This window comes from Syngnathus floridae, chromosome 3 (genome assembly GCF_059516105.1).
Source record: "Syngnathus floridae isolate MCC-2025c chromosome 3, RoL_Sflo_1.0, whole genome shotgun sequence".
Taxonomy (NCBI): Eukaryota; Metazoa; Chordata; class Actinopteri; order Syngnathiformes; family Syngnathidae; genus Syngnathus; species Syngnathus floridae.
The window spans coordinates 19,300,037-19,315,268 of NC_142415.1; the positions used below are offsets into that span (position 1 = coordinate 19,300,037).

The 15,232-nt window shown below is 44.0% G+C and overlaps 1 protein-coding gene across 1 annotated transcript in view; it reads left to right on the forward strand.

The window, feature by feature from the left end:
* Nucleotides 1-15,117, forward strand: part of LOC148400967 (AT-rich interactive domain-containing protein 3B-like) — a 41,558-nt gene extending 26,441 nt beyond the window's left edge. The window contains exons 5-9 of the mRNA XM_088371535.1: nucleotides 8,456-8,639; nucleotides 9,564-9,823; nucleotides 10,796-11,077; nucleotides 11,152-11,244; nucleotides 11,357-15,117. Of these exons, the coding sequence (XP_088227661.1) occupies nucleotides 8,456-8,639; nucleotides 9,564-9,823; nucleotides 10,796-11,077; nucleotides 11,152-11,244; nucleotides 11,357-11,541 (1,004 nt within the window). The 3' untranslated portion in view covers nucleotides 11,542-15,117. The remainder of the gene's footprint in view (nucleotides 1-8,455; nucleotides 8,640-9,563; nucleotides 9,824-10,795; nucleotides 11,078-11,151; nucleotides 11,245-11,356) is intronic.
* Nucleotides 15,118-15,232: the final 115 nt, after the last annotated feature.

Here is a 15,232-nt window from a genome sequence, read left to right on the forward strand (position 1 = left end):
TGGCAAATCAACCACGATTAGACTTGTTTGGTTTTCTTCACTTTATTCTAGCCGCCATAAAGAATGTCCAGAAGTGCAAAAGTTGCACTCACTGCGCTACATTAAATCCAAGAAAAATGTCTTTCCAATCCAAATGGCTTATTTTTTTCTTTGTTTAATTAGCTCAAGTTCCTTCTTTAAGGAGCAGTTACTGTTTCTATTTCCCATGATCAGTTCTTGGTACCGTCTTCTCTACCTGACTTGAACGTCGTGCGATGAAAGCGTTGTCCGCACGTGAGCCCACCGTAACACATACGTGGCTACCGGTAGGTGCTCTCCACGCATGGCCGCCCACCCACGCCACACTTGCTCCTCCATCTGTGTCCTGTGTGTGCTCTTAAAGCAACGCTTCCTGGCCTCCACACCCCTGTGATGGATGGCACCGAACACTTTACGGCCCCCAAAGGAGCCCTCGGCCAGTACAATAGCCCTGAGCTCACTTCCAGCGGCCTCGCATGCAGCAGGGCCAAGGCAACACAACCCTGAGTGCAAAGGGCCCTAATGGAAAGCGAGATGTTTGAAGCTCGTGTGGATCTGAGCTTTGTTGTGATTTGTTGTGTGTGTGCATGGATGCAATTAACAGGTTATGTTGGGCAATGTGATTTTTTTAAAATTTTATTTAAGCAACCTGATAAGCACATTGCACCTTACCTTGTGTCTAAATAAAGCTGCCTTGCCTTGGCTCGCCTTCCGAAAGCCAAAAGCAATTACTATCGATGGCAGTTAAAATTTGGACGAATGACCCGCCGCCCCGCCCCCCGCCTTATCCATACCTTCCTCCTCTTTTAAAGCGCAGTATCGCTTTTTCAGCTCTCGTATCGATCGCCGCAAAGAAGCTTGTCAGTTGATGGCTCTATCCCTCAATCTGGGTGTCTGTTGACTCAAGCGGGTAATTTTCTTTCCAAGGGCCAGTCCGACTCGTCTGACAAGTGACCGTCGCAGTTAGCACCTGCCTGGATCGTCTCGATGAATCAGAAAGTGCTAAAAATTTTCGTTTCTTGTCGTAATGCGATTATACAAAGTGGGTTTTATTGACTTGCATGATTTTTAATCAATAAAAGTTTCTGGGCGGCTGTCATCAAGGGAAGGGATGTGCTTTTTTCACTTGCTAAAAAGAATACAAAACGTCACATTTTTAATAAAATTGTGAATTATATTTTTACTGTATAAATTATTTGGATATCTTTCATTTTCTGCGTGAATTTTTTTTTTAGCTGTTTTTATATTATATTTATATTTCATATATATTATTATTTATATTCTATGTGTTTAATATTTTCTTGTTCATCCCAAAAAAACTGTTTTTGTTTATTCCCGGGTATACTCTTAAATCAACCGTGATTTTTTTTTTTTCCATGATAATCCCCCCCCTCCAGCACACCTCGTCATGTTGTGTTCTACACATTCTTTACATTTTTATCACCTGGCCAAGATTTTTGGGTTACTTTTCTCCAACCCGATCTTCCAGTTCAACGTAAATATAGAGCAGAGGTCATCTGGCTGTCGGTTAAATAAATAGTATTCTTTTTTGCACGCGTATTAGAAATCCAAACGTTTGTGTGTGCGTGCGCTTTATTTTCCGTTGTGTTTCTTGTCTGACAGACTCCTTCTAATTCATTTGCATGGATGACTGGAAAATAGGCAAAAGCAGCCATGATGATAGGTTGCCGTCAAAAATGGCAGTTGGGTGGAGCGACTTGCATTGCCTGCAGCGCTAATTCACGTATGCAGTACATTTACATGACACGTTTTATCTCCAAGCACCAAGTCTTTTTTGTTGTTGTTTCGTTTTTCCCTGATATTCAGATCCAAGTAACGACCAATTGTCATTCCGTCCATCCGTCGTCGCGCGGCGACTCTCCATCGAGGTCTGGTCAGTTGATCCTTCGGGACTTGGGTTACAGTTGAAGAGGCCATCTCACTTTTCGCAATCTTTTCAATACCCTCCCCCTCAATTCGGCCAGGTGACCCATCTTCATGACACCACTACTCGTATTTCTCGTTTTCTTTCATGCATCGCAGGATCGCTACGTCGATTTCTCGTCATTCGTGGGTTGTGCTGTGGAGCCAAACACGGAGTGGGAATAATATCAACGAGCTTCCCGCGCGCTGCGTATCGCCAGCTCACATCTGCTCGCAATATTTTGACACGCCGAGGTTAATAAAGAGAAGGCGGCGAGAAAGTACACATAACACCTGTCAAGCAGATCTATGCAAGGTCGCTCTCACACATCGCAAAGACACTTTTATGATACCGTCGATTCGCGGCTTGTCGGTCAAAACTAGTTTTTTTTTCTTTTATGACTATTTGAAGGTCGATGCCCTTGTGGCTTCCTATTTATTGCCGTTCAGAAAATTCTAATCGCACGCCGCCGCTTCTAATCGTGTCATTTTTAGCGGCTTGACAAGCCCTCCCGCAGCTTTGTGAGGAGCTCCTGGGGAAATTTACAGCTCCCGACTGTGGTTTTGGAGCCTCGCCAGTATTTTTCACTACCGAGTCGACAGAGCAGGCAAGACAGCTCATTTGAATGTATCAGCAGACTTCCTTTACTGGAATGACGCTGACTAAGAATGTGCTCCCGCCGCTACCTTGGAAAAGCGGTGACTTGTTCCACCACTCGTTCCTCCTTGTGTTTTTTATTTGCTCAGTTAATGAAGACCTTAGAGCAAAAAGGCGAGACGGTAAATAGTCCTCGGATGTGATCGGTCTCCATCGTACTGTATTACATTCATAGAAATTAATTATGGATGCAATTAATCTACTCCATCTGCCCACCAGGTGGCAAAGACTCAAGTCTGTACTTCCTTTCTCGAATGCCACAAAATGCGCAGTTTGTTGACAATCATTTTAAATGTATTTTAAGCAGGTGGGAGGAGCGGAACTATCTCACGGCGGTCGGACTCGATGGCAGATTTTCACTCGGCGGGGCGGGTCTGAAACGTGATGAACATCGACCAACATAATATGGACTTAATTAGATGAGCGTCCCTCACGGTGTGTGTGTGTGTGTGTGTCCCAACCCCCCTCTGTCAGCTGCGGCTTAGAATAGCAGTGCGTCTATAGTGTAGCGTTACATCGAAGCCACCTTATGTGGAGGCTGCACATCTGAGCACTTGATATGAATTGGTGCCAGACCTAAAGATAGCAAATTCCACACACTCCAGCCTTTTTTACCTTTTATGTCCCTGACCATATATTAAAAATAAAACAAACAGCGCCGTACGTACGCCGAGGCCCCCCGGCAATACGCCGCCCCATCACCCGACTCGGATAAACCAAACAACCTGGCTCTGCCCGACTTTAAGTAAACTTTTGCCGTGTGGAGTCCAGACGGCGTTTCTCCTGTTTGTGTTCTGCACCGCATCAGCGGAGGCTGTCCGATTAGCGGCGCAAAGATTGCGAGAACCAGAGACTCTGCTTGTAGGGAAGAGGAAGACACTGTTGCTCTCAGACACTTCCACGGGGTTGAGGCTCTGTTTGTGTTGGCTGACACCTTCCTTGAAACACTAATACACTCTTTCTCCTCCCCCGTCCTTCCTTGTTTTCTTCTTTACGAGAACCCCCCCTCCCTCCCTCCCTCCCTCCAGTCTTTTCATTCCATTCATGTCCAGGATGGGAATAATTAACTGTCTGCTGTCCAAGATGTAATTTTATTTATTTTTACTCTTTTTATTCAAGTAAAACCTCCCAGTGTTGGTTTGCAACTGGCTCGGCGAAACGTTAATTTCCGGTCCGTCACGGGTTTGTCCTTCAATTAATTATTTAAAAAGGGGGAAAAAAAAATGTCCAGCATGTAACGTCAAGGGTATTTATCTTACCACCACTACTGGCACCAGGGGACATCCAGTTGATTGATTATGGAAGCCCTTTAATGTGGACAGCTGTTTCCTGCTAAAAAAATAGGTCATGGGTCAAATTAAACGACCTTGTTCCTTTCTTGGGGCGTAAATTGAGATAGAAGGCTTGAACGGTAGTGTGAGAAATGGAATGGGAATGTTTTATTCTGGACTGTAACTAAAGATTATTTTAATCAATTTGTCGATTATTTTGTCGATTAATCGATTGTGTGGTCAGTCGCATGTCAGAAAATAGATTAAATTCAGATTTGATTGTGTAATTTTAAGTTGTCCTTTGCTATCCTTTTTCATAAGTTTGTGCTTTCCATCTCCCAAGATACTATTGTGATATCAAAATGAATTTTTAAAACCAAAGTTGTGATCTGAGACCCTTTTTCAAATATTTCGCTGCATGCCTTTGCATAGCTGCACATCATTTTCTTTTTTTTTTGGTCTCCACCAAATTGAGTCACCTAGTAAGGATAACTGGTTTGATGATTGAATGGATAGTTGGGAATGTCCATAAATCTAGTTAGGGATATTTTTGTGACTTTAGTGACATGTCTTTTTCACTTCCATCAATGCCGCCTATCTACGAGACGCCATCTATGGTCCCCATACCAGTCTAGCCACTGGAGGGCCACAAGAGGAAGAACTCGGGGAGCGGTCCAGGAGAGGGGGCAGGGGGGGGGGGAGCAAAGTGACCTCTGACCCCCAGTGCCATTAATCACTAGGCTCCTGATGGCCGTGTCCCTGGGGGGAAATCAGTCCGGGGCAAAGGATGATGGGAGGTGAAGCCTGCAGCCAATTACAGATGGGCCGGGAGCAGCTGAGTGGACAGATCAGAGCTTTTATAGAGAGATGAAATGAGCACTGGATCTCCACGAGGAGCTCCTGTCCTTCTCCGTGCCACGTCATCACTGACAGAAATGGCCGCTTGTGATGAAGAGGTGTTTGAGAGCGCTTCAATTAGCCCGCTTAGAGTTAAACAGCGCAGATGTTGCAATGGCGTCTTATCGTTGGTCATGTGATTTTTATTTTTTTGAATTGATGAATAATGAACTGCAATAGGCAGGCGTCCACTGTATTTGCTGTAAAATGGCGACATACTTGCTTTTCATGTCCTGCCGCCATTGACCGCCGTCCCGTTTTAAAAACACATCTGTCTTTGTATACGTGAAGTGCGGCGCGAGCTGTTTGCGGCCTCGCGAGCAGCTGGCTAGGCCATCACCATGTCGGGAGGGGGCGGGGCAGGGGGGGGGCAAACGCGCTCTTGTGTCATTTGTTGTGGGCTCATTGTTGCGGCGTGAAAACATGGCTTCTTGCTGACCTGCACTTTAATTCACACATCAATAACCCCTGGCTGATCTCTGACCCTGCTGGTTGTACTAATTGTTTGATGCGGGCTTGATGCCGCATCAAATAAGTGACAGCCAAGCACGGTCGACCCTTTTGATCCGTGTTCTGGAAACGTGGCAAAAAGATAATAAAAACACTTGGTGGGCGGGGCGAGGGGAAGGGGTGTCGTTGGCAACGTTTATTGTCATCCGCCAATTGCCACTTGTGTTTCTTGTAGGGCTGAGCGATATGACCTTAACATAAAATAGTTGATTTTAAAAATCCAGTTTCCAACTTTGTTTTTCCTTTGCTGACATAATGTAAATGGCTGACAATATTCAAAAGAGCTATTTTATAACTGTTGCCAAGCAAGTTTTTTTTCTCCCTGATCATTAACTTGCATACCACAGAAATGTTTGAAATGATTATTTTTAGGTCAAATCAGATCACATGTAAAAACACAGAATCCCGCTTTATTGTGAAAGACACATTCCAGACAACTAGCATTATTTCAAATGATCACGATCATGTACTTGTATCAATGTCTGTTTGCCGAGCAAGCTGACGCTATTGTTTTGCCTCACGTTAACTAGCTTTGCAGATTAGACCAATGTTTGCCTGCTGCGACATTTATCTGCAGCTTCGGTGAGCCAAGCATTGGAATTCACCTGGTGTTCAACATTTTAATTATTTTTATTTATTATATTTATTATTTTGTCGGTTTGTTTATTTGTTTGCTTACTACATCCACTTTAGTCATTTAAAAATGACTTCAAAATACTGTTCATACACTTAAAATAAAATAAGAATAAATTCCTCAGATTTCCTTTCATGTTTAAATACAATATCACATTTTAAAACAGCGGATTTAAAAAAAGGTTAAGCACTTCTTTTTGTGCAAATATTAGATACGTGTTACCTTTACGTTGTGCAGGCCTTATTGTACAACTATTAGAAATTGATTTGAAAATTAAATATGTAGCTGGTCTGATTGACGTGTGAACTCTGTACTTAAAATTTGACACAGACCTTATTTTTATACAGCCTGACAACAGACAGCCCGTATCCACTACGACCTGCTGTACACACCCCATTGTTGGCGCCTAGAACGAGGAAAGAACATTTCCGGAAAATTCTTTATTGCAATCTCTTCACATGACATGCACGAATGAATGAACCGGCTCCCAGCCCTGCACTTGTTTGCTTTTTGACACGATGACAATCTCGGAGACCGGGACAATTCATTGCATGGTCATGTCACGGGAATCTTGGGAGTGGTTGAGTCCAGAAGCAGCACGTCTCCCCCGCCGCACGTGTCTTAAAGACATGTTACTAAAATGAATCAGGGCTAATCTGGGTGGCCTGATCACGACTATCTGCCAAAGTCATTAATGAGTCCAATTCCAGGTTAAAGGGCTGAAGGATTGGCGGGAATTAAGCGGGCAGGGCCACTCTGCGTAAGAGTGGGCCCCCGTGAGCGCGCCTCGGGCGTGCGGATTTACCGCCGCAATCCTCTAAATGAGCTTCATTATACTGGACGATCCTGCAGGTTCCACCCACTGCTGTCTGCGGATTAGCGGGTTGCCGCACTCCCCTCGACCCCCCCCTCCTCCCTTCCTCCCCACTTAGGCGTGTTGCACTTTTTGATTCTCTTACATAGTATGGCAACAATTTGTGTCTCTTTTTTAAACCAGCAATTAAATTTTTTTTTTAGAAAAAAAGAGGTAAAGGGACTTTTTTTAAAATAGAAAAATACCACTGGACTAAATTTGCTTTTAATATTTAATTGATCGGGTTTCTGTGGCCCAGAAGTTTGGTCACGATCATTAGTCAAGATACATAACACACCGCAACTCCGATCCATTAGCGATATTAGAACGTCGACACTCATGTATTGGTGTGAAACTCGAGGCCCGGGGGCCAAATCTGGACCATCACATCGTGGCCCACTAAAGCATTGGAAGAAAATTCCATTTTTTTCTTAATTTTAAACAGGCATTACTTTCCTCCACCACTACCATCCCTTCAAATATAAATTGAACAGTAGTTGGTTATTTAAATATTTGCTGCCACAATTTCTCATGAATTTCAAATAAAATATGTGCTTTACAGTATTAACATTCAACCACAAGGGCAATAATGTGACGTATGTGATAATTTAACAAAATGTTTTTCATCGAAGGCTACAGACTAAAGCGAATTTGACATCCCTGGTTTAGCCGAACAAAAAGTGCGACACTTGAGGAGGGAGACATCACAATTACTTTCCCTGCGTTTGTCCGTCCGATCGAATTGCTTTCAGTCAAATAAGAAAATAATGAGTCAACAAGTGAAAAGAATCAATGATAGACAGATTGACAACACCCTCCTTCACCTCCCTATCTAACTCGGCCCACTCCTCACCGCACGCTCCCTTGCAAGCTTGAGTGCAGATAAGCTGTTGACAAGATTAATGCATCTGTATCAAAAGTCTCGAGCTGCTCGGCTTTGTGTTGTTTGCGAATCCCCTTTTCCAGGTCAAGCCAGATTGCCTTAACTGGGCTAATGTGTTTTCAAGCCAAATTTAACAGGCGTGGCGGACACATGCCGGCCTGCTCGCCACCCTGACAAGATAGCCTGCCATTTTAATTTGGAGCAGCCATTTACTCATTTCTAGGGTTCATTTAAAGGCAAACTCTTATAGATTGTGTCCAAATTGGAACCATATTGACTAAGCCAACGTGCGAAATTTGTCTAAAGTATTTTTAGGGACGTTCGATACCAATTATGTTCAGACCAATACTCAATTTTAAGTCGGCACCGATACCAAGCACCGATACCACAAGTTGAGACATACATTTTCCCCCAAAACAATGAAAGATAATTATAAAGACCTATATATCTAAAAATATTTTTTTTTTTCTTGAAATTACATGAATAGCCATTTTCTTTTCTACTAATTACTAGTTTCCAATGGTAGGTCCCAAAAGGGCGGCCACCGTCACGAGTACCTTAAAATACACCCGGTATTGCCACCCACCGATACCGATACTTCTCGCCCATTCCTAGTGTTATTCAATATCATGATGCAGTATCTCAGATACATTTGTTTTGGTTGCTATTTTCCGCATCTCCAACCTTGTTTTAAATGCTGACAAGCCTCAACAGTGGAAAACTTGTCAGGCTACTCTGTCACAAATGCATGTGATGACGACTCAGAGTGAAATCATGGATGTTTTTTTTTTCCCCCCTCCTACGCCAGGCACGCCGGTCAACCGTATTCCCATCATGGCCAAGCAAGTGCTGGATCTGTACATGCTCTACAAACTGGTGACGGAGAAGGGAGGCTTGGTGGAGGTCATCAACAAGAAGATCTGGAGGGAGATCACCAAGGGACTCAACTTGCCCACCTCCATCACCAGCGCCGCATTTACCCTGCGCACACAGTAAGAAAACAAAATGGCCGCCAAGTCATCCTACAGTCAGTCTTGAAGTTGACCTATTAAATTGCGGCCACAAAGACAGAACAGGAGTCGGCCATTTTGAGCAAATTCTTAATGAACTGCAATTTCTAGGGAGTTGTTCCAAATGAGCCCTAATTGGAAACATTTATACTTGACAGATGGCCAATGATGATTTTGCCCACACAGTCTAATTGAGGCCCATTAATTGCTGTTTACAGCTTTAATTATATTCCTAATGCATATTCATCTATTTTCTAGCAGACATATCAAATACTCTCACGGGCCACCTACTGTATGACCCCCACTTTGTGTTTGTGTGAATCCTCACCACCGTATTTGCACACATTCCATTTGTCTCCTCCACCGAGCCACTTCCCCTTCTCACGTCCAATCCCCCGCGTCCATTACATCACGCTGATCGATCACTATTGATTTTTTTGACGCCATCGGGTGGGTTCAGAGTTCACCGTGACTAAGGCGGCCGCTCGAGTGACAGCGTGAAGCCGGAAAACGCTTCCGACGGTGCCACCGTACGGGATGGTAAAACTGGAGTGGACTGTCACACCACATTGTCCACTAATAAGGATGGCCCTAATGAAGCTTCATGTATTTTTAATGTGCTCCGCAGGCTCTATCTAATGGACGCCGGGGCTCTTAGCGCCTTATTGATCCACCGTGATGCAGTCAGCATACATAATAAAACTGCATGTTGATTTTAACGTGCGTTCTAATGGCAGAGAAAACACTGGAGCTGTGACTCTGCACGCAGTCCATGACATCAGCACAACACTCAGCATGTTTTGTACACTTTGACAATGCGTCATGACACATCACAGTCTCCTCATATTATTAACCTATCGCCTCAATTGTAGTATTTCAACTCGTTATTTGTGTTTTTTTCCACAGGTACATGAAGTATTTGTACCCGTACGAGTGCGAGCGGAAGGGCCTTAGCTCCCCGGGCGAGCTCCAGGCCGCCATCGACAGCAACCGGCGCGAGGGCCGCCGCCCCAGCTACAGTAGCAGCCTCTTTCGCTTCTCGCCGTCACCCAGCACCGCCCCTCACATCCTCTCGCCTCCCAAAATGCACCTCTCGGCCATCGGGGCCGGCACCTCCGCGGCCCTCAACGGCCTGCAGGGTTCGCCGGGCTCTGTCCTGAAAAAAGGTAATACCCTCACATTAGGTGCGTAGAATATAGAAAGTCTGCCATAACAAGAATCAAATTCTTACTTTGGTATTATTGTATATTATTGCCATCATATGGAGAGCTGTTTTTAATATATGAACGTCAAATGTCCATCCATGTTGATTGTTTATGCTATAGTTGGCTTCATGAGGCAGTGAGAGGAACGTCGGTGACTAGGTGTAGATAGATGGCGCCCTCTGTCGCCTGTTTAAAGTAACTGCAACCGACCCCTCCATACAATGTGTCCATCCCAGTTAAAAAAAAGAAGCCAAAGAAAAAAAAATGGCAACCAAGCAGCGGTTAATTGTACGTTGTTAGTCAATTTATACACAGTATAGATCCAGGAACACAGTGAGAAAGATGAAAAATAAGTAATAGATAAATAAATAATGCCAAAGGAACACATTTCCATAGTTGAATAAAAAGGCCTTAACAGACCTAAATTTAAAATATTTGAAGTTTGAAGACTTTGTTCTGTATTTCCTTCATTATTTAACTTCGTGGTTTTACCATTTTTCTGCAAATGTTGATTATGATATATTAGGTTAAATTGTGGATAGGGTTGTTCTTGGGCTTTTTACGAATACTCTGAGTTGTCCACCCCAATTCATTTGCTCATAACTAGCAAATATGCCCTCCAGCATTTGTGCTAATACTGTGATTTAGGGATGCGTAGCGTGCACGTGTGGTATGCATGTCCAGGTGTAGTGTGGGACTTCAACAGTCCGACTTGCCTAGGGCTCCTGAGAACCTTGAGACTAACAAGTGATTAATCACACACTTCCCACGCCGCATTAACTTTGAAGACCCTGGTTGACATGACAAGGTTCCTGCTGAGGGCTGTCATTACCACAGGAATGTGAACCCGCTGTCAGCATTAGCAAAAGCAATGCCGTTGCGGCGAGTAGCAATTGAGAAGGTGATGTATGAATAATTTTCCTCCCCTTCCAGATGACCTGACTCCTTCCATCATGGCGGCCAGGCCTTCCATGGCCCTGGCGCTGGGGCAGCAACAGGTGGCGGGCTTGGCCCGCGCCGCCACGCTGGAGCAGCTCCGAGAGAAGCTGGAGACCACCGGGGGCGGCGTGGCAGAGGGCCCCGAAAGAAAGATGGCGCGGCTAGCTGAAGAGCAGCAGCGTCTGATGCAGCAAGCTTTTCAGCACAACCTGCTGGCCATGGCCTCGCAGATGCCCATGAACCTGCGCCTCGGGGCCCCCGCCATCACCCATAGAGGTCAGAACCCTCCCACCGCCGTACGTCTGTCGGCCTGACGGGGAAAAAAAAAAGAGTTTTTGGTGTTATTCCAGAAGAGAAGCAGCAGGACATGTCTCTGAGCATCTCCACCAATGGCAACGCCAGCATCACTGTCTCTGTGGAGGTCAACGGCACAATGTACTCAGGTGGGTCAAATGCAGACCAAGCCTGTATAGCAAAAAAGAATTCGATTTTTATTTCAATTCTCATCGCTGTGGAAATTTGCCTACTTGGTGCCTACTTGTTCTTGTGTCGCAGGAACGCTCTTTGCGCAGAAGGCCGGAGGCTTGCTGGGGCCGTCAGTGTCGGCCGCCGCCGCGGCCTCCACCAGCGCCGGCTTTGGCTACCCCGCACCCCCGAGACAGACCCTCAGCCCCACGTCCTCCTCCTCCTCCTCCAAGGGCCCCAGTTCGTCCGAGCCGGCCCCCAACGGGTCACCCTAACCGGTCCTTTCGTGAAGGGCGCCCAACAACACGCCCTCCCTCGCCCACATCCCGGCCCAGCATGAATATTCTGTCCCGTGAGAAAGTTTATAGACTGTTGCACAACAAATACCTCATAAAGCCTGTCCACCTCTTGGCTGTCCAATCGTGAACACAAAAGCCCGAGAATAAAACATGACAACACAGCTATGCATTTCACACAGACACACACATTCACATGCAGACACACACACATCCAGTCACACGCAAACTCATGCTAGACACAATCAGCGCAGCCAAAAACCCACTGACAGGTGACGCTACAACTGAACTTGAATTTTTTTTTTTGCCATTTTGTCGTCTTTATTTTTGATTTTGTGTTTTTAGAATGATTTTTGTTGTTGTTGTTGCTCTTTTTACATACCTCAAATCACCCAACCTGCAGTGGTGTCTTTTTACCTCAGGAGCTTTACCGCATTTAACCTCAATTATTTTCTATGCTGTTTTTTTTTCTCTCTCTCTCTCTTGGAGTAAGGTATTTTTTTCTCGAGCGAAAAATGGGACGCTGTAGATCAGCACGGGTCATTCAAAGGAAAAAAAATATATACCTCACGGTCTTTCACGTTGATGGGTGTGGGGGCTCACGCCGGAAATGTGCGACAGATGGAACGCTAACTTCCCAATGTTGGACCATCCTCAAAATAGAAAATGGCGTCCCTCTCTCAGGAAGTTGTGGAAAGGAATCTAACATGCTCCCCTAGACCTCGACGGAACTTGAAAAAATACCTCATGAGACTCTTTGAAGAGAGCCACACTGCATATACCTCATAGGGCGGCCATAATGGAAGAAGCTGCTGCCCGCCCCCTCCCCCCCAGAAGTGTGAAAAGACAGACAAAATGGCTGCTGCTTCTGCTGCTGTTTTTTTTTTTTTTACAACAAACACACCTCATTACTCTTTTTTAATTTCAGTTGTATCACTTTTTTGGGGCGGGGGGGCTTTTCCACGATTAGACCTTGGCTAGGAATGTGGTTAAGGGGGGGGTTTCCTCAATGCATGCGTACAATCACATGAACTTGAAATGATTTTTAGCCTCTCTTTGTTGTTGCACAGCTACTAGATACCAAAAAAACCTGCGGTGGCCGTTGGTTCTTAATCTAACGTAAAAAGCTTACGTAGATGCTTTACTTGATTATTTTTCCTCTCTCTCAACACAGTGAGGGCTCGGCTATTGCCTGTGTAGAAATGGAGAAAAAAAGCGACCAATATGCATAACAGCGACAAAATGGCCGCATCAGATTTGTAGCCAAACATCGGTGTAGCATCTGGTGTGCTGTAGAAAATAATCGGGGGATAATTGCTTTCAACCGAAACGACGGGAGGAAGTGCATTTCCGACGTCGCCTCGATCTGTGTCGGTCGTTACGGAATCAAATGAGGTCAGGAAGGGGAAAAGATGGAAAAATTTTATGGAACATGGGAGGGGAAACAAGTTTGAATACACGCTTCAGTTACGAGTCAATTATCTGGCCTGACTTCTTGGAAGTCCAAGCATATTTTGGGGTGAGGAGGCAGTGCCCCCATCCCTCCCCTCTAGCGCCGCCACTGTCTAAACCTTGGTGGACATTCGAGTTGACTTTGTCCAATGTGGAACAATTACAGCACTAATGTAAAAGGAGCTACAGACTGTATTGAGTGCTTTATGACATGCCGTTCGAGCATTTATTCCTTTTCCTGTTCCATTGTCTTATTAGTGAGGAAGCGTACCTTAAGCTAATTGCTCATTAAGTGCAGGAATTCTCCTAATTTCCATCTTGATAATGCCCCACTGTGTCCTGCAGAGGGCAGCATTTTCCAACACTTTGTGTATTGTACTACTAGTGACCATTGGCGAGACGCTGCCTTAATTCTCGAGTCTGTATCAAATGAATCTTTTTTGGAGGGGGGGGGGGGGGGGGTATACAACACGCAGACACTACATGAGTTTGCTATTTATTTTTTAAATTTTCTCCAACAAGTGAATCTCTTAGGAACCACCCTTTTCGGCCTAAAAATATGTTCAGCGAGGTATAATATGTCACATACATTAGCATCTTCAGATTTCATGTGGTTCCATTTTGGTTAGCAAAAAGCACCTGGTTTGCCGACAATCCTCCAAACAGTTGCTATAGACATCTTTTATCCCGTTTTCTGCAATTTTAACCCCCAAAAATTTCCCAGTGGCTCACTTTCTGCATGCTAATGTAAACATAAGGTTAGCATAAGTAGTGCTGGTACATGCCCTCTTTGCCGATGCTACAAAAACACCCCCTTTTTAATGTTCTGGGATTTAAACTAACAATTTTTCCTGCTCGATGACTATCTGGGTGCAAATGTGCTGGCCTAAGTCCAGTTTGCTGACAATCTCCCACAAACCCACGAGAATCTCCCTGACCTTTGGGGATTTTAACAATCAGCTGTTAGCTGACTTTAAGTGTGCTAATGTTTAAGTTATATTTGTTAGCGCTGGTGTACATCCAATTTGCTGACAATCGTACAAAAGACGACAAGTGGGGCCTAGTGTTATCAAAAACGGGTGTGTGAACAAGTTCTGAAAAATACCTCTGCATCATTACTAATTACTGCTAAAGTATGTGGACAATCCTCTAAAACACTTCTAGCGTCTCTTGTACTTTATCTAAAATATGAACTTGCAATCCTTCCCAGGAGTGACTTGCTAATGTATAAATGACAAGGGCACAAGTGACACCACTTTACATGCCTCGTCAGATTCTGCAATACCAAAAAGAAAACACGCTTTGTCAACCCTTAGCAAATGCAAATATTGTAATATTTCTGAGGTCATATAAAATGTGGTTTTAAAAAAAATGTACCCCCTAACCACCTCCTTCACAACACAATACCTCAATGTGGCTAGCTAGCTAGCTAGCTAAACACAAAAGGTAAACATCAAAGAAAGAAGCAGCACCATCACTTGGCTGAATGCTACGTAAGATTTGTGCTGTTGCATTTTCCGAGTTTTGTTTATTTTTGTCGTCAGTAACGCAGCCGAGTTCTGCGCGCATATGAAAGAAAAAAATACAAGTAGGGCGAGTTAATTGAGCTTTAAGATTGTTTAAGAACTAACCTGATCTTTGTTTAAAAAAATAAAAACAACAAAAAATATATTAAATGGAGAAAAAAAAAGCAGGCGCATTATGCAAAAATGGTTATCAAATACCTCATTTATCAATTTTATTTGATGTCGTCTTTGGCTTGTACAATGCTCCGTATATTCATTCAACTGTGGGGTTTGTGCATATTTTTGTACTGTTATTATTACACGGACATGATGATGATATGACTTCTATATATAAATATATTATAGTTTTTTTCTCTTTGATTCAAACAACAACAAGGAAAAAAGAAGAACGTGGACAAAACGGTGGTGAATGCTTGTTAAAACGTTTGTTTTTTTGTGCTGATTGTATTTAAGAGGAGCACTTTTTGGCAAAGTGGTTTTCACACATTCACTTTTGTTCATATGATTAGTAATATAAAGACGTGGTTCTCAGGGCTTTAAACTTGTATGTCATGATAAAGTTTTACTTTATATCTTACTTTTTGGACTGTCTTTATTTTGAAAAGCACAATTAATCTGGATTCGTGGCTGAAAACATGCAACCCAAACACTCGTTTTGGTCAACTCTGAGGAGGATATTTCCTTTGTACTAG